General features: G+C 44.1%; 1 protein-coding gene across 6 annotated transcripts in view; it reads left to right on the top strand.

Moving 5' to 3' along the window:
* The window catches only part of tp53bp2a (tumor protein p53 binding protein, 2a), a 28,318-nt gene extending 9,554 nt beyond the window's left edge, over positions 1–18,764 (top strand). For 2 of the 6 annotated variants that reach the window (XM_076742953.1, XM_076742954.1), the window contains exons 3-22: positions 1,747–1,894; positions 2,988–3,101; positions 4,580–4,650; positions 4,937–5,038; positions 5,902–6,076; positions 6,176–6,357; positions 6,482–6,646; positions 6,887–6,925; positions 8,538–8,585; positions 9,821–10,004; positions 11,637–11,687; positions 12,479–12,601; positions 12,768–12,889; positions 13,015–13,423; positions 14,670–15,526; positions 16,371–16,508; positions 16,633–16,766; positions 16,926–17,092; positions 17,229–17,428; positions 17,527–18,764. In XM_076742953.1, coding sequence (XP_076599068.1) covers positions 1,747–1,894; positions 2,988–3,101; positions 4,580–4,650; positions 4,937–5,038; positions 5,902–6,076; positions 6,176–6,357; positions 6,482–6,646; positions 6,887–6,925; positions 8,538–8,585; positions 9,821–10,004; positions 11,637–11,687; positions 12,479–12,601; positions 12,768–12,889; positions 13,015–13,423; positions 14,670–15,526; positions 16,371–16,508; positions 16,633–16,766; positions 16,926–17,092; positions 17,229–17,428; positions 17,527–17,568 — 3,471 coding nt within the window. In that variant the 3' untranslated portion in view covers positions 17,569–18,764. The remainder of the gene's footprint in view (positions 1–1,746; positions 1,895–2,987; positions 3,102–4,579; positions 4,651–4,936; positions 5,039–5,901; positions 6,077–6,175; positions 6,358–6,481; positions 6,647–6,886; positions 6,926–8,537; positions 8,586–9,820; positions 10,005–11,636; positions 11,688–12,478; positions 12,602–12,767; positions 12,890–13,014; positions 13,424–14,669; positions 15,527–16,370; positions 16,509–16,632; positions 16,767–16,925; positions 17,093–17,228; positions 17,429–17,526) is intronic. The other 4 variants (XM_076742956.1, XM_076742957.1, XM_076742958.1 and 1 more) reach the window with 4 other exon arrangements.
* Positions 18,765–19,043: the final 279 nt, after the last annotated feature.

Genomic DNA, 19,043 nt, shown 5'->3' with positions numbered 1-19,043 from the left:
TGCTCCACTTTCTCGCCCCCTAAACCCTTTGTGCTTGTGACCCCGCTGACCTGATGTTCCCACCATTGCCCCTGTAGGCACTGCCATTCACAGCAGCGTGCTGAGAATAGAAAAACCTAACAGTCTAACCTGGAGGTTTAGGACACAAACAACAATATTATGCTAACAATTAGACGCTTCCAGGTTAATCTAGTTTTTGGGCTGATGCTTTTCTACTGCATCAATATTGAAGTCACTATGTAGACATTACAGCGTGCCAAAACCTGGGGCTAAAGCAGAAAGGTTTAATAAGTTCTAGTCATGCCATGTTCTAGGACACCTATATTATAATATTGGTTTTATTACAGCCTTATCAGAGCTCTCCCTCCTCACGTGTGATCAGAGTACAGATAGGAACACATTCCAGCATGGCAAGCAAAAGCCTCTTCTACCCATCTCTGTATGATTACACAGAGAGACTGCTTTCACTTTCATGTTAACTGTCACTGTTTTTGAATATCACATAAGCCAAATATACCATTTCACTCCCAGATGCGTTTTTTTTTTTTTTTAAATGACTGTCAAGGCTTTAGTTTGACATTGCCCTTCTTAATTTTAGTATAAGGTGAATTCCCAATGCCAATTATAACTAGAAAGATAATAATCTGATTATTGATTTGAGAATTTCTTTAAAATGTTTGTAAGCGTAAGAGTAGCTTTCGTAGTTTCAGTTTGGGATGTGACAGAACTGGCAGCATTTGGGATACTCGCTATAAGACAGCTCAATTTTCTGCTCAATTTCAACGTGTTTCTGTTTTTTTCTGGAGTCGCTGAAGGCTTTCACATTCCACTTCTATCAGTGACAGCTTCATTGAGATAGTCAGTTTCTCTTTAGATAGTCCTAAACCAGTCTCTGCCATCTGTCAGTCACACACTGACATAGAACGAATCCAGCGTCTCCGCAGTCCTCAGTGGTCTCCTCCTTCAGAGTGCTTGGCAGGGGTATTTAGTGCATGTGTGTGTTTGAGAGAGACAGAATGTGTGTGGATAGTGGAGATCTCTCACAGTGGTGACAGCAGTAGTTAGCAGTTAGATGGCGTGGGGTGAAATAGAATTCTGGGAGCTGGACTCTGATTCCTCTGTTGACACAGAGGAATGCAGGCTGGGAAACAGACACTGCTGTCTGCAGACCCTTTCAGACATGCACCCCTTTACATTAATGTGGCGGCAATTTAACATGTCGATCTTGTGTCTGAATAGGCAGCCTTGTCGCTTTTCTGAAAAGTCACAACAGCAATCTTAGCGTTTCCGTATCTCTTTCAACAAGTCTAAACGGACTGCCATCAGATTAATGTAGATGCTGCAGCGTTTACAAGGTGAAGCGTGAGAGAGAGAAAGTTCACCTCTTGTACCACCATGTATGATCACTGTAATGCCGTAAAATCCATCAGTGATGCAGCCCAAGAAAGAGAAAACACTGTTCTTCCCCACTATCAAAACATTTTGATCTCAACACTGCTCTCTCCCTTCCTCTCTCTTACACACCAGGTGCCAAATATCACACACACACATACACACACACACACACACACACACACACACACACACACATGCTGAAACGTAGGGAAATAAGACACCAATTACACAGAATTATAATATTCGCTCTGCTTCCAACTAGGCCACCAGGATCCTCTATCTTGTGCGGTTATTTAACTCTTCCCATCTCTCTGTCTCTCTCCCCCTCCGTCTCCCTCCCGCTGTCTGCAGATGTTCCTGACAGTATACCTCAGTAACAATGACCAGCATTTTACTGAGGTCCCTGTTACCCCAGAGACACTGTGCCGGGATGTGGTGGACTTGTGCAAGGAGCCGGGGGAGACGGACTGCCACCTGTCCGAGATGTGGCGTGGATCTGGTGAGTGATGGTGCTAGTCAATCCAGTGTTGTCCTTGTCCATCTACACACAATGAGGAACATGAGATTTTCAATCCATGCTGTTTCGTTTATGGAATATGGCTGTATCCCAGAAGGGACAGGAGTTACTGTGCAGACGCTTGTTTGTCTTCTTCCTTTAATTAGAGGGAAATTGCTTTTCTGAAGTCGACCATACAGTAAATGGAGATTAGCTGTGTGGTCAGCTGCTTGGTGACTTCTTTTTGAAGGGCTTATCTCTTTTGGCTGTGCAATGCAAATGAAGCAGAGCCCATAATCCCTGTAACAAACACAAGCACCCAGACATCTCCTACATCTCTCAGGTGGAAGAGGGGGGTTGGATTTCATGCCCTGCCCATTTTCCCAACTCTGAGAGTCATGAGGTATTCAGAATCAGAACTCAAGGAGCCAGGCTTTGTAGCTGTTTCCATGGTGATGCAGCCATAAGAGCGAAGAAAGTGCCAATTATTGTGTTTGAGTACTTCCACGAGTAGTCTGAAAAGAGACTGCTAACTGCTGAAAAGATTGTCTTATGTCGCTGGCATTTCTCACTACAGACTCACTGCTGACTCTCCTTGAAAACACAGCAGTGGCATTTTACATCAAATTTAGATGCAAAGCTATTAATAACCTGCTTGTTAAGGTTGTTACTGATTTGTTTTGCCATCATGTCAATAGGAAAAATCGGCTTCATTGACCTGTACTTGACTGTAACGTGTCTGTCCATTTGTGAAATGAAATGGTCTCAAGCAGGTTGAAGAAAGTGTGTGAGGAATGACTGATGAGCCCTCTGGCCCAGTACCAGCCAGAATAATTGACAGCCCATCACGGGTGTTTTCACCGAGGTCATTGCTCAACTCAGTTCCTCATTGTTCTAGATGAACAAGATACAGATGGCACTGATGACAGGATTCACAAAGCAAACCGCACGTGCAAACCTGACCTATATTGGTATTGTCACATGTTTTTAACCTTGCCAAGTTTTATGTTCTTCCACTTTTAAAATATTGGCTTCATGGGTGTGTTTCTTTCCTTACACCTGAGCACTGTCGTGTTTTTACGTATTCCATCTGCAGAGCGAGCTGTAGGTGACGGGGAGAGGATGCTGGATGTGCTGCAACGATGGGGACAACACAGGGCAGAGGTGCGCTTCTTCCTTCGTCACAATCGAGCTCCTAGCAGGGAATCAGGTAAGTGTCAATCTCTAGCCCACTCCCCAGCCACACACACAACAGATAATGAAATAAAAGCAAGGGTTTTGTAAGATCACTTTCTTTCATATAAGAGTCATGGTTTTGACAAGAGCTGTCCTCAGAGGAAAGACATTTGACACCAATGGAGTGAACTGCAGAGATGCCTGCAGCCTCTAGACATACACACATCTGCCCTGGTATTAAGCATTCATGAAAGCAAAGTTTACAGTAACAACTCGTTTGAGGCTGAGAATGAACCAGACAACCTTTCCTATTACACTACAGTGGTTTGGAAATGGTACTCTTAAAGACTTTATCCAGGAAGGGGTTTTCTATTAGCCGGCGTCAGATCCTTGAACAAGCCTTATTTAGCAATGCTGTCGGAGGCCAGTCTGAATGCAGGTTGTCCCAGTCACATCATCATAAGCCTGTTACTTATCAGTTGTCTTAGGAACACCGAAAACTCTAGTATTTTGGTCGTGTGCTATCCTCTCAGCCCCCAGTTGCGTAACTAAGCCCTTTTACCCCTCACAGCTTGAGTCTGGCCCAGGGATTAGATGGCTGTTTTCCCTTCCTGTTATCTTAGCCTGCTCTTGTTTTCCCACACTGTTAGCTTTGCTCTGCTCAGTCTTTGCAACACAGTTCTGTATTACCTTTTCTTTGACCGTATTTTTATTTTTTATCAAAAACTGGTACATTTTGTCTCCTGTCTCTGTAGTGTTCATGTTATTTGTGGAAGTATTGTTGTACTTGGTCCTGCTTGTAGCATTCATTTAGTTAAATGCTCTCACTTCCTGATGCTGTGCGAGATATTCTTTCTCACCAGGCTAGGGGACAAAATGTATTGCTAAGTAATCTCTCACTAAATATCATAATGTCACTTATTGAGCCTTAGCATGGTGTTCTGTTCACACTAACACAACTAGTAAATGTATTTAACATGGACACTGTATGTCAAGGGTCATCTAAAACCATTATGCAAGCTAAAGGGCTTTGGTCATGGGCCAAGGCTTTAAGGATCCACTCCCCACCCCGACTGTCAAATGCCAGTAGCATGATTGGACATAAGTGCATTCATGGACACAGACAAGCACATACACACACAGTTGTAGTACCCACCACCAGACTGTTATGTATTAGGTTAAATCCTGAGATTATTGCAAGTCACAAAGAGCACTGATCCCAGTTGGTTCCCAGAGGAGCTAAGATAATTCAACACTAGCGTTTTGCCTAGCTTTCTGCTGATCTACACCCTCCTCTGCAGCAAACCCCAGATAAAGCCGCACACTAGGTGTGTACATTTTGTCAGACAATGACAGGCAAAAAGGCGAGAGGAGGCTCCAGTCATTTTTCACAGCTGTCTGTACAGGCCAGTGCTTTGCTCAGTTTGTTGTTTCTTGACCGATGCAGTTGCTTTAGATGAAGGTCTACAGTAGATTTGTGATGTCTAATGGAGTCTTCTGTTGTGTTCTCAGGTGGGTCAAGAGGCTCAGAGCCGAAGAGGAATGGAGTAAAGGGTCCTCCAGACAGAAGAATGGAGAATGGGGTGAGGTCCTATGTCTTCTTTTAGATTATTTGAGTTCAGCAGGATGCTTCCTTGTATGAAAAAAAAACTGTTGTTCAGTAAAAGAGTAAGGATATGTTCTTATGAAGTATGTTACCCAAATATTTTGGCACTGACAACAAATTATCTGTACTTTTCACTTATTTTATAATTATATAATAATAACAACAGAAGCATGGGAACTGGCTTTGGCTTTTGGAAAACCGAGTGTTTGGTACTTTTGCTTCTCTGATTGTGTTTTCCTTTGTCCGTATTTTTCCCTTCCCAGGTGGCGACACCCCGCATGGACATGACACTGGCCGAACTACAAGAGATGGCTGCCAGACAACAGCAGCAAATAGAAGCTCAGCAACAGCTCCTTGCTTCCAAGGTGCATTAAGAAGTGCAAGATGAAAGGGGAGATGGGGACTGGGAGAGATATGGGTGGATACAGGGGATGAAGAGGTTAAGTGGTTGAGATCAAAGTAAAATCCAGAGGTGGAGAGTCAAAAAATGGAGCAGTATGACAGGGGGGGTTATTGAGAGAAAGTGGGGAGATGGTGCACAAAACAAAAGTACTAAATCAAGTCTTCTGCACTAATGGTAATGCAGACTTTAAGATGGGTGCTTGTTGAGGTTGTGATAGACACATGAGATGAATTGTGGCTTGCTTCAGGTGTAGTTCTTATAATTTGAGAAGCCTGAGACAGTTGCCTGCCTTGGATTCTCACTGTACAGGACTCATTTGGTATTTGAAATTCTCTTTTCTCTTGCTTAGGACTTGCTTCTCACTTGTTATTAGCATAACTTTAAAAAAACTTAACTTGTGACATTCTCTTTATTTCCCTGCCCAAATATGCCCTGCAGGCTGCAACGTTTTGTCCTTGACCCACTTTAGCATTCAAGCAACTGTTGTACTGTGTGCATGCCTGACGATAATGTTGCAAGTCAAGGAATGTAACTTACTTGCATACAAGTCAAGTGAGCAAACAGGCATTACCATCAGCACACATCACATGGAACAGTTCCTGATAGAGACTGGTTGTGCTCATCTTGGAACCTGTTTGGTCAAGCATGTGGCACACGTATCATAGTTCAAGACTGGCTTGATGTTTTCCTGACCCTTACTCTATCAGGCATGCTGACATAAAATGCAAGGACAGCGTACCCAGCCATGGATTACTCATAAATGAAAGTTAACGGATGTATTTCTTTAATTTGGTTTCTGACCTTTGCTCCATGTTGTCTCTCCAGGAGCAGCGGCTGCGCTACTTGAAGCAGCAGGAGCAACGTCAGCAGCAGCAGGCCTCTGAGCAGGAGAAGCTGCAGCGCCTCCGAGAGAACATCGAGAACCAAGAAACTCGACTCAAGAAGGTCCGGGCCCTCAAGGGCCAGGTGGAGCAGAAGCGCCTCAGTAATGGCAAACTGGGTAAACTCATGGACTTTAAGAATGGATGCCTGCTCAGAATAATGCACGACATTTAGACTCTTTTGCTGACTTCCTGCCTTCCTGATATTCCCTCTCCAGTGGAGGAAATAGAGCAGATGAACAACCTGTTCCAGCAGAAGCAGAGAGAACTAGTGATGGCTGCATCCAAAGTGGAGGAGCTCAACCGACAGCTGGAGTTGCTCAAAAATGGCAAAATGGACAACTTCCATGACACCCAGAGCTCTGTGGCTGAACTGGACCGCCTCTACAAGGAGCTACAGGTGCGCAGAAATAGGATTGACAAAATTAAATTTAACACCTAAAGAAAATTGAGCCCCAAAGTCTTAAGTTATTTCAAATCGTGTTTTCTCTTCATCCTTATGTCTTGTCCTTCTTGGTCGTCAGCTGAGGAACAAGCTCAACCAGGAACAGAACTCCAAGTTGCAGCAGCAAAGAGACAGCCTGAACAAGCGCAACCTGGAGGTGGCTTCCATGGACAAACGGATCAGCGAGCTCCGGGATCGGCTCTGGAAGAAGAAGGCAGCACTGCAGCAGAAGGAGAACTTGCCTGTAAGGGTTATCACACCACAGCAACATAAAGGCTTTCACATAACCTGACACAGAACCCCTACACATATCTCCTTTTATATTTTGTCACAGGAGTTCACTTAGCTTTAATTGTTATTGTGACTTGATCACAATTTGTCAGACCACAGTTATTCATATCTGCAAGCAACTGATAAGATTTTGATGAGAGCTCCCCCCAGTGGCCTTATAATAAAGGCTGTTTGTATCTCTCTCTGCTTAAAGCCTCAGATGCCCCTCCATTCAGAGCTCACCCATGCCAACGTAAGGCCCCATAACCTCACTCTCCTCTGTGTGGGAAATCCTAGTGACCTCCTCGCTCGAAAGAGTCCACTCCTATTCATCTTTTTTCCAACCTCCTCTCTCGCTGTCTGAAATAGCCGATGGGGATTGATCGTTGTTTTGATCATGTCATAGAGTTGCACTCCCACTTCTTCACTCAGTTGTGCTTTCAGTCCCATTTGGCAGAAACAACTCCTGAAGATGAGAGAGGAGTAATAAGCGCAGGCTGACAGACAGGAATGTCAGGGGAGATGCTATCTTTTCTGGCTGCACTCTTGACAGAAACAGGAAAAGGCGAATAACCAGCTTACTGAAGGCCCACAGCCATTATGCTGAAAAACACTGGCTTTTCAAAACACATTTTTAATGAAATACATGACAGGATTCAGCACGTATTAGAAATTAGCAGGTTGAATAACACACTCTGCGTAAAAGCCCTAATGGGTGTGAAGGTTTTGGCTCTGAGCTCGCTGCCTGGTGTCTCCCTGCCACTCCACTCCTCTGCTCCTCTCTCCCCTCTCCAGGAGTTGTTTTGAACACAGGTTGCCATGGGACTGTAAATAAGAGTCAACAGACGCTTCTATGAAACCGTCTGTGAGGAAGGAAAATGAACATGCTCACCGCCTGAGGTTGAAAGCTCGTGTAGGGAGAGCAAGGAATAAGAAAACCCAATCAGTCTGATCAGATGATGCATGATTTTATGTCTTCACCCTCTTAAATAACATGAGTCATTTTACTCTGTCCTCTATGCAGTCATTTATTCAATCGTGTTTTCTTGATCAGGTCAAGGTCTCAGAAATAATTCTGGTGTTTCATTGGCCTTCATCATTAACTTTCTTTCTTTAAATCAAAATAACATTCAACCAATTAACCACAAAGATTGTTTTTCATTATTTAATGCTGATCCATCACTTTGTTTTAAGTGCCATTTTTTTCTGTTACAGATAACAAAAACATATTCTCCTTAGTGTGCAGCATGCAGTGTTTACTAAGCAAATGCAGTATACAAGATTTTAAGTGGCCTATAAGTTAGAACATAAATAATAAATGTTAAAATGGAGATTTAACGTATTCCTCTGAAGCTCTGCTTGAAGCCTTTTAGCAACTTGCACCCTAATCCAACTTTAAAGAAGCCCAACTTCTCTTTTGATGCCCCGTTGACATGTGTAATAAAGTAGGAGCAGAGCAGAGAAAGGTGTGTGTGTGTGTGTGTGTGTGTGTGTGTGTGTGTGTGTGTGTGTGTGTGTTAGAGATGAAGGCCTGAATAGGCCCTAGTGAGGAAGTGATCTACCCACACCCTGCCTGGAATCATAATGAGTAGACCTTTTTCACACCAGCACAAAGACACACTCCATCCAGGCTGCTCACTCCTCCAACCAAACAGCAAGTGTCTGGCTGACATCACCCAACAAGCACGTCTAACCATACTGACTGAAGTGAGGTAGTCTGAGAGCTGCCAGCCTAGAGTCCCTCCACACCGTCTTACTCACACAGTGCAGGAAATGCTTAGAAAAGGCCAATATTAGATCAGAAAAAAGGGGATAATTTGGTATTTTGAACTGCTGTTGCATGTTTGTGCTTTTGTTTTTTCAAGAATGGCTATCCTGGTAAAGAGAGGGCTTCAAAAGACACTCATCTTCAGGTAACTGAATTAGTATCAAAGCTGAACAAACAGCATGTGTTTCTTTTCTGTCTGATCTCGTGAGCGTAACTTGGTACATCAGATTCCATTTGTTCCCTTCTTTTTTGCATCAGATGGACAAAGTGAGCCATGTTCAGCTTGTTTTAAAGGGACCACTTGTCAGAATGTCATCAGGTGTAGGATGTGTTTTTGTCCATTTGGAAAGATGGTTCAAGCACTTAATCCAGGTTTTAAGTGAGAGTTCAGTCAGTCTGTTGAGTTTGGAGAGTATAGAGGCAAGTCATCTCTTCTGAAAAATGTTATATCTATGATGAGAGTGAATGTCTTCAGGTTTTCAATAATGGAGCCCACATCTACGCTCCCTGTGTAAAATAACTGTAAATTAAAACTGCATGATGTTCCAATGCAACATTTTTATAAAAGCACTGCTAAAGCGAGAGGGTTTGAATACATTCTAAATCTTTAATAAGTAACTGTAATCCAAAGGTTTTCTTGAAGCAGTGTGGTAATTAGTCGTAAACAAACTGGGTGGTTGTTAGGAAACTTAAATACCACCGCAAGTGGTTCAAGGCAGCTCAGAAGATGAAAAACGTTGGTCTGTTATTCTAATATTTTGATGCAGTGTAAATTATCCCAATTACTGCTTAGTTGATTGCCAAGTTCTTGCATTTATAGACATTCATGTTCCTCAGAGAATTAATTCTGTCTATTTTCATCCCCTGACCTGTCATCAAACCCCCACCAGCAGATCTAAATTTCCACTTATCCCAGACTTCACTCCTTAACAGTACACCTAAAAAACTCACTGTTCTGCTGGCACCAGCCATTGCTCAGAAAAGACTTACAAATCTTTAGCGCTTCCGTTCCAATCAGACTAAATCACTTTGATTGAGTAACAATGTGGCCCACTCTGGCGCCACCCCCAGGCCAAAGTCTACATTTTCCTCTCCCAAGTGGCAGCAATATCAGGACATTTAAGTTGTCTCACCAATTTTCACCCATCATACATTTTGTTTTTGTCATAGCCAAAACATCAGGTAAAGATTTGGTTACCGTTTAGTGATCTGTGTTTGAATAGTATATCTCTCTCTCTCTGCTGTCTACAGTAATACAAGATATTTGAAATTACTCTCACTGACCTTTCCTACTCAACAGCCACCTGTGTCTCTGTCTCTCTGTCTCTCTCTCTCTCTGTCTCTCTCTCTCTCTCTCTCTCTCACCCTTTCACTGTACAGCTGCCCTCCGATGGCCAAGCCGGACAGCAGTCAGGTCCGTCTCGTGTGGCAGCGGTCGGCCCATACATCCAGTCGTCCACCATGCCCAGGGGCCCAGTGAGGCACGACCTGCTTGTAAAACCTGCCTACCCAGACGGCACTGCCACCCTTCCAGCCCACGACCCGCAGAGCAAGGCCAGCACAGGTGAGCAGCCAGAGGCAGCGCCCCGTCTGCAGCCTTTCACCTCTTAATTCAAGCCTTTTCCTTTCAGACCATGACTCATATCTCTGCTGCGGCCGCCTTGGCAGCAGGCCTTCACTTTGTCCCTTCTGTCATTTTAGATGGAATTTAGTCAGCTAAATTTGGCGATTGCTGAGTCTGCAACAGCTCGCTCAGCAGCAGAGTTCAGAGATGAAGCTTGAATTGTCAGAGCATAAATATATAAGGAAACCATTAGTAGAGAGTTCTTAACCAGTAGAAGCTCCCAGTTACTGTTTCCTGTGCTTCTTGTGTCATGTCATCAGGAGTTGGGTATGGTTTTTTTTTTTAATTGACATGTGATTAGACTGTCCTGCCTCCAGCAGGAGCAGAGGAGATTGGGGCACCTGCTGGTTGCGATGTCACTCTGAGCTCAGAAGGTAGCTAGTTACCTCCTGGATGGTGTGTTGTGACCTCTTATTGCTGATCCTGAGTATCACAATCTTTTGTTGCACTCTCCTGATATTTTCTGAAAAACTTTTGCTGTGCTTTGCAGTGAGTGAACCAGCCATGGTGTGTGTCTCTTTGTGCCATTCCTCATATCAGCTTACAATACACTAGTCTTAGGTATTTATTTATACACAGGAAAATTATGAGAGGTTTCAAATTAATGCTGACTAGTCTTATTCAGTTCTCAGCATTCAACAGTTGGATGCACGTTTTGCCTGTTGGTTCATGTCCATACTCAACATCTTGGCCCTTGTAATCAAAACAATCCACTGGTGAGCATTGATTTACAGAGACAGTACGATATTTCAACCAGTCCTGATTGTTTATGAGAAATCCTGATGTTAGTTTTGTAGAACAACGTCTTTGCATTATAAAATAAGACCTTTTAAAGTCAAGTTTTACAGATAGTACAGAGTAAGCTGTTGTTGCACCAGCACCCTCCCCCCATGGACTGCAGTAGCATGTATGCTGTGTACTGGAGGGGAACAAAGTATGGCCAAACCGATGACGGACCTGAGCAACATATCCCATTTAAAGATATTCTTCGTGCCGTCCTCTATGCAGAAATCCTTTCTCACACGCTCCATCTCTCCATCTAGACTCGCTCTCTTAGCCCTGAATCAGTCCCCCAGTGGATAGTGGGCCAGCAGTGCGCTTCAGGATATTAAAAATGAATGATCCGACACCAAAATTAGTCATTACAAAACAACAGCAGAAGGGGACCCCCCCCCCCCCATTCCCTCTCTCACCTCCTTATCAGCTCATGTTTTCGTACTTAAAGTAATTCCACAGACAAGAAGTAAAAGTAACAGGCTTTTCCCAGTCTGTCAGGATGTTGCACGCAATTATTTCTGCATGCTGAGTTGATTTGCAGTATGGGAAGAAGAGAGATAGAGATGGGCGGGGATGCAGATGAATCTGCTCTTAGTATACACAGATTCCCAGTTCTATTCTAGCAGGGACGTTCTGCTTCGTATCAGGCAGGCTCCCGGGGGTTGAACTGGTCTCTGTGTGGCCCCTCAGGGGGCCCCTGCCTGGGCCCAGCCAGCAGCATGTCTAGAGCAAAGGGAGATGTGCAGCTCTAAGGCTACTTTTTTTTTTCTTGTCTTTTGAATGCATCTTCCTCAGAAGCCATGTTCTTGCTTAAGCCTCTGAAAGAGCTGCGGGCTAAGAGAAAAGGTACACACTTGTGTTTGTGTGCGTGTTTGTGCGCTTCTCAGCAGCTTTGTTTTCGATGTGTTTATTTTTCAGGAGAATGATTCTCACAGACAAAGATGGAAAGATGAGATATTTTCATCTTTTTCTTACCTGGATCTTTGCTGCTGTTTGCTTGTTTTGCTGCTGTTTGTGAAAGCGTGTTTGTTGAGCTTTCTTCTCAGTTATTTTCCTGCCGCTCTAAATGGGTCAGTTGGAACAAACACATAACCTTCAGCTGAACTGACATTCTGTGTGGATTCTGACCAACCAAATCAGGTTTTATTCGCAAAATTTAAGTGTGTTGGCATATTCGTACAACACCTCTTGAGAGGGAGCATTTAGCTACAGTTGTCCGGTACTGTGATGGAAATCCTCATGTTTTACCATTTTTGATGTGATGCTAATATTATTAGTTGCAAGAGCCTCGTGCTCTTATAGCTTCTCTGACTGTGGATGTCTGCGGACATGCATGGCCACTGGCCGGGTCTTAGTCAGTCAACCAAAAAAAACAAATGATGAGTAACGAGGGGGGCAAAAAGCAACATAATCCACAGTTGTTTTGTTGTTGTTGTTTTTCAGAAATCTGTGAATGTGTGTGACTCTAACACACAGCTCTGTGAACAGATAAATTATAGCTGAAGCTAGTTTCCACTATGTGTAGTGGTGCCTTGTTTTATCTTCATTTCTATGTAAAATTCTGCGGTATGCTAACATTAAAACAATCCTTTCCGCTCTCTTTTCCCTCTCTTCCTCTTCCTCTGGGGGTCCTCCAGGCCTTCAACCATCCAAGCTGGCAGACTGGGGCTCTTCAGGTCCAGAATCCAACACCAATGGTCATGGTCCAGCCTCAACACTGCCACGGATGACCTCTCAATCCAACTCTAACACAGAACAAGGTAAGAGACACACACACACACACAGCATTTCCACTTCCCTTCGTGCAACTAGGAAATAGCAACGTTGATAAGCTTCCAACGGAGCTGTTCTCCCTTTTTATGGATCACACTGTGTCTGGACATGAGACGAAACTGATTACTGCCTCTACATGTTGTCTGCGGATAGATGAGACCGAACTGAAGAGGGACAGGAAAGTGCGTCCATTTTCCATGTTTGAGCCAACGGAGGCTCCCACCACCTCCCTCCGTAAAAACCAGAGCAGTGATGACCTGGTCAGGGATGCTCAGGTGAGAGGGAATGAAAACACACTACTTACATCCTAACAGGAAAAAAAAAACGTAACTCGTGAAATTTGTTTATTATTTTACAGTGCAGCATCTAATTTGATATGTCTTACCTCTGATCTCTCCAGTCTGCTCCCAAGGCTCCAGTCAAGGTGCCTCCTCCTGTCCCCACCAAACCAAAAGGCCCTAATGTCGTGCCCTACAGCAAACAAGGCCTCAACACAGGCACCTTTCCTAAGGCCAAGCCCCACAGCCAGCAGCCCCAGGCCGCCCAGGGCCGCAGCCCTGTCCCACCCTCACAGAGCCAGACACTCCCCCTACCCTCCAAGCAGGACACTCCACCTGCAGCCACGGTACGGCCCTTCACCCCAGAGCTGCCCTCCTCCAAAGACTCCAGTCTGACTAAGCCCCAGACCTTAGCGGCCAGCTCCATTTACTCCATGTACACGCAGCAGCCTGGCACAGCGAAACCCCTCCAACCTGGTGTGCAGGGCGCTCTCCACAGGTCTCAGAACCGCACCAATGGATTTGTCAGTGGTGAGTAGATCCAGTTGAAACTATTTTAAGTTTTCCTGAACAGTGTTGTTGAGCTGACACAGATGAATGTGGTCATTCTTTGGGTTCCTGGAGTCAATAATAGTAATCTGTCCGGTCATGAATACATCTTGCCTCATTGTTCTTTGTCTAACCTTACATCTGAGACGATGCTGTCTTGGAACAAGCTTAGGTTACACGCTGCATTTAGATAGATTACGTGTAGAAATAGAAGGGCATACTGAATTAGACATAAATCCAACATTACACACAAACTCAAAGGGTAGCTGTCACATCTTCAGGTTTACATGTCAGCCTCTGAAGTAAGTATCCTTTTGATTGGAGTAAAAAAACAGGGTATATCAAATCCAAACATCTTAGGTGAGATGTAAACAAGGGTAAAGAAAATTAGTACTAGAGTAGTGTCGCTTGAGATATATTCTCTGTAAGGTAAATCTTCCCTGCTGCCGTTTTCTTCAGCACACACAGGAGCAGCTAGAGAGGCTGAGCCATCTGATACGTCTTCCCTTTATAAATACAGTCACAGGCAACTGTACCTGCTGCCTCTGACTGGAGTTGTGGAAATGAAATGGAGCAAATTTTTGCCCTTGTCTGAATCTCTTCTGAGGATTTTGATGTACTCCACACTAGTCCTGTAAGATGAATAGAATATTGTTTTGTAAATACATTTAAATTGGAAAAAACAGGTGATTAATAGAAAGCAATGAATATGCAGTGTAACATAAACTGACCTGGCATTTCATGTGTTAAAAAACAAACAAAAAAAAAAACCACATACTTTTCTGATTTCAGCACGAGTAGTTGTTGGTTATGTATGTGTGCAATGATCAACATCTCAGCTTAAATTCTAATTTTACCAATTCAGTGTTTCAAGTCCATCCATATTTGATACTCCTATCAGGTGAACATTCATGACCAATGTTGCCTTGAAGCAACAAGTGGTATCTTGTTGGAAAGAATATCTTCTTTTAAAAGTAATTAAGTCCAAAATTTTCTTGCTCAGAAGCATATTCTGCTTTTTTCATGTTGCTGACCTGATGCAGCTCTCACAGACTGGTTCATGTGGCAGGGTTAAATGCAGTATCTAATGTTTAATTAGCATGAGGAGTTCATTTTGAGTAAGTGACAGAGAACAAGAGAACAAAAGGTCAGTCGTTATTAATGCAGTAGTGGTAATTTCTCTGTCGACGTTACAATCTTAATGCTTTTTTCCCATCTTTGTCTGTAGTGTACGGTAAACCAGTGATCCCAAGTGGAGGCTCCCTACATCCAGAGAACCCTTACCTGGACCGCCGCTCCCCTGCCCTAGAATGTGAGGTAGACCACAGTGGAGCCAACAGCATGGGTCCCAGCCCGCCTGAGGGCCCCCAACCAGAAACTGAGCGCATCCCCCGGCCCCTCAGCCCTACCAAGCTGCTTCCCTTCATTTCCAACCCCTATAGGCATCAAAGTGATGGTGACCTGGAAGCACTAAGAAAGAAGCTCTACAATGCTCCAAGGCCCCTGAAGAAACGCAGCTCGATCACTGAACCAGAGGGTCCAGCAGGGCCCAATATTCAGAAACTCCTCTACCAGAAGACCACACTAGCAGCTATGGAGACCACTGTGACTACACCAACCACTCCCACCTATGCTGGTGAAGCAGAGAAAGCAGCGGAGGGATCTGTGGGGCCACATGTTCCAACCCCTGTGAGTGGTGCAGAAAACCACCCATCAGAGCCGGGACAGACTCTGGAGGGAGGGCAGCTCTTATCTCACATCCCAGGTGCTAAAGTCCCCGTTCCGGCTCCTGCTGAACAGACCAAACCGCCCTCAGCCACCCCCGAGAGTGAGCACATTATCCCCCCTCCTCCACCATCCCACCCTGCCCCCAGGCCAGATGAAGCTCTTTTCCCGCCACCACCCCCTGCTGGCTTGGAGGACATAATGCCCAACCTGCCCCCTCCGCCTCCAGAAGGCTTCCTGGAAGAGTTCCCGCCCTACCCACCACCCCCATACCCCAGTGGAGCAGAGCATGACAGCTTGGGAGAGGACACCTTTAACATGAAGGCACCTGAGGTCACGGGCCAGGTCACTCTGCCACCGGTATGAATCACCACCTTAAACTCCTCATTATTATGTGGCTTTCAGTTGCATTGTTTGTGTTGTTTTATGGTTGTAAAGATCAGTTATGTTGAGTGATGAAAAGGGTCACTACAGTCCAGAGTATAGATTCCCCTTGTCTGCTTTTGTACTACATGTGTTTTTAAATCCCCTCACATGTTTGTTTGTTAGTCCCACAGGGGCAGGTCATGAGTTACAGGTAGTGTACTGTGAATAGCCTGCTGGTTAACTGCAGTGACCTGGTATAATGTTATATAATTAAATAATCCCTGTCAAGTACTTCTTTTGTTTGTGGAGGAAAATGGACCTTATTCTGCTCACACTAAGCTGATACCCCCCCCACCTTCCCCTGTGTACTTAGACACATTCTGTGCTGGAAATAAACACCAGTTTACACGTTCTTGTTGTTAAGCTCCTCATGAAACTCCTTAAGTAGTTTTCATGGTGAGACGGCAGGTTTTACCCAAAAAGGGCAAACCAATGAGAAATCTGTTTTATGACCCATTTCCCCCATGGTTCCCTCCCGTTGTCACGTCCATTTAAGACCCATTTGGTTGCATAATCAAGGTTTTACAGAAATGAATGTGTTTCTTACAGCTTGTTCTGATAAACTGGATTAGCAATGCACTTAGAGCTGGAAAACAAGTCCCTCCTCTGCTCTCAGTCCACATTGAAAGCAGCAGAGAGTGGACGCTTCCACCTCAGCTGGTCAGACTTCAGGATGAGACTCTGCAGCCTCACGTCTTAAATTTACATTTGTCTCCTCCGTGTTATAATGGCTGTTTAAGAGCATCTGTGTGACACACCATCATGATTGTGTCTTTAGGGAAAGAGGACCAACTTGCGTAAACCTGGCTCTGAACGCATCGATCACAGCATGAGAGTGAAGTTCAACCCACTGGCTCTGCTGCTCGACTCGTCTCTGGAGGGAGAGTTTGACCTGGTCCAGAGAATCATCTATGAAGTAAGACCTTTTTTCCCCAAGAAACATTTACTATTGATTATTCTGTTTGCTAAATATGGTTTCTTTGTTAGTTTGCTACCAATGTATCGTAGACATTTAGTTGAGAAATCTTTCTTCATCACAGGTGGAGGATCCCAGTCAGCCCAATGATGAAGGCATCACTGCTCTGCACAATGCTGTCTGCGCCGGACACACAGAGATTGTCAAGTTTTTGGTCCAGTTTGGCGTCAATGTCAACGCTGCTGACAGTGATGGCTGGTAAGTTCAAGTTCACCGCTGGCATGGTTCATGTAGGATTCTGTCATCAATGGAGTATTCTGACAGGCAGTTAGTGTTTCTCTTCACACCTCTCATCTGCCTTTCCCATCTCGTCTGTTCTTGTCTTCCTTTTCTTTTGTCACCCGCCCTCGAACATAGGACACCTCTTCACTGTGCTGCATCCTGCAACAACGTGCAAGTGTGCAAGTTCCTGGTGGAGTCCGGCGCCGCAGTGTTTGCTATGACTTACAGCGACATGCAAACGGCTGCTGATAAATGTGAAGAGATGGAGGAGGGCTATACCCAGTGCTCCCAGTTCCTTTATGGTCAGTGAAGCCTTTTTTATTCTTTTTCATTTCTTTGTGTTTTGCTTTAAGTTATGCATTCTATGTTTGCTTTGACAATGTTTCTCTCCAAACAAAAACTCATGACACTAAATCTTTTTGTACTCTCCACCCTCAGGTGTGCAAGAGAAGATGGGCATCATGAACAGGGGTGTGGTCTACGGTCTGTGGGACTACAGCAGCGAAAACCCTGACGAGTTGTCGTTCCGCGAGGGAGACTGCATGACCATCATCCGCAGAGAAGACGAGGACGAGATTGAATGGTGGTGGGCACGCATGGCCGACACCGAGGGTTACATTCCCCGCAACCTCCTCGGGGTGAGTCACGAGTCACTGAAATTGGAATAAGAGTGTCACATAAATTTTATGTAGAAGTACAAATGTGTGTTGACATGTTTTCGTGTTGTTTCTAACAGCTCTACCCAAGAATAAAGCCAAGACAGAGAACCCTGGCTTAAAACTCAAAGATCCCTGCACATTCCAGTCTGCCAGAACTCTCCAAAACACACCCACACACACACAGACACACACACACACACACACAGACACACATACAGGCTTTAACTGAAATGAAATGAAGAGACAAGAACAGACCAAACAAGATGAAGGATCAACTATGAACTCTTTCTGGCACTTTTTTTCTCAGAGGGATTCTCCCTCTCTTATTTTCCAGACCACTCTGTGTACTGTGTTGTTAAGACACTATTGGCATTGTTTTTCCTTTGTTCCACTGTTTTTGTTGTTTTTGTAATTAGTGTCTGAAGTTATTTCTAAAGTGACAGAAACTCAAATGTTGGGATGTAAATGGAACAAGCAGTATTTTTATTGCTAGAAAGTGATTTTTACACTTTTAAATAGTCTTTTAAAACTTGTTTTCTGGGCCGTCGGTTATTTTCTAACACACGTCACATGAGGTGAATGAGTGGAGGATGACGACGACGATGCTTTTGAAATGCTCTATTACCATGACAATCTGTGGGGGCTTGTTTCTCGTCATCTGCGTTGAGTGACTGCGCCTCTGTATAACTGCACTGGAGGTGTAAAGTTTCAGCTGTGACCACCATTGTTCTGGCTAATCAGAAGGATTGGTGGAAAAATGGTGACGAAGCTTTTGATTGATCTATTGCTGTTCATTCTGTGGTCTATGATACCCTGAAAGCCAGTCTGCTTTTCTGCATTGGCACATGGTTGAGATGCCGTAGATACTGTGTATACATGTATGTCTGTCACAGAAACAAGTGAAATGTTACTGTAGGACCCATATTGTTATGAAAATGGACTTTCAAACTCTGAACAGGCCCTTTGGAAAAAGAAAGAGATATCATGCAGTGTGAATTTTAATATTTTATTACAGCCATTCCATGACAGTACAGTAATGTAAGAAGGCAAGAAGAAAACTTGACTTTTTGTAATAACCAGTAAGAGGTGACACGCTATTTTGTAAAGTCAGACAATTTCTAAGTCAAATCAGAAAATCAAAATAAAAAGATGTGACTTAAAAATTCTGAGTTCTCAAAACTCCACTCATCACATATCTGCCCATGCAGATGTATTTATTTTTGTTACTTTTTTTTCTTTAGCCCTTTTGTCAGAACTATAACCACATATGTACTGTAGTATTTCAAACATTTACAATAAAATTCTTTGTACTCAGTTTACATTGCCGCCTTCTTACTGAGTCTTGGATCTCTGTGTTTGTTGTTTATTGAGCCAATGTTTGCTGCCCCCTGCTGGACAGAAGGTGACACACTCATCTCTTCAAGAATGAATTCAAGCTTTGAGAGAGAGTCTGCGACAAGGCCGGCTCGTAGAATATGTGAATCTTTTTGTATAAGTGATACAGTGCATCAAACCTGATTCAGGCAGGCCTGGAAAATGATGTGTGACCACCAGTCGCAGGTGTTTCAAGAGAGCGTTTAGCAGTGGTTAGTGG

The sequence above is a fragment of the Chaetodon auriga genome, chromosome 11 (assembly GCF_051107435.1).
Source record: "Chaetodon auriga isolate fChaAug3 chromosome 11, fChaAug3.hap1, whole genome shotgun sequence".
Lineage (NCBI taxonomy): Eukaryota > Metazoa > Chordata > Actinopteri > Chaetodontiformes > Chaetodontidae > Chaetodon > Chaetodon auriga.
The sequence above is the reverse complement of the archived record's forward strand: the minus strand, read 5'-3'. Positions and strand labels throughout refer to the sequence as shown.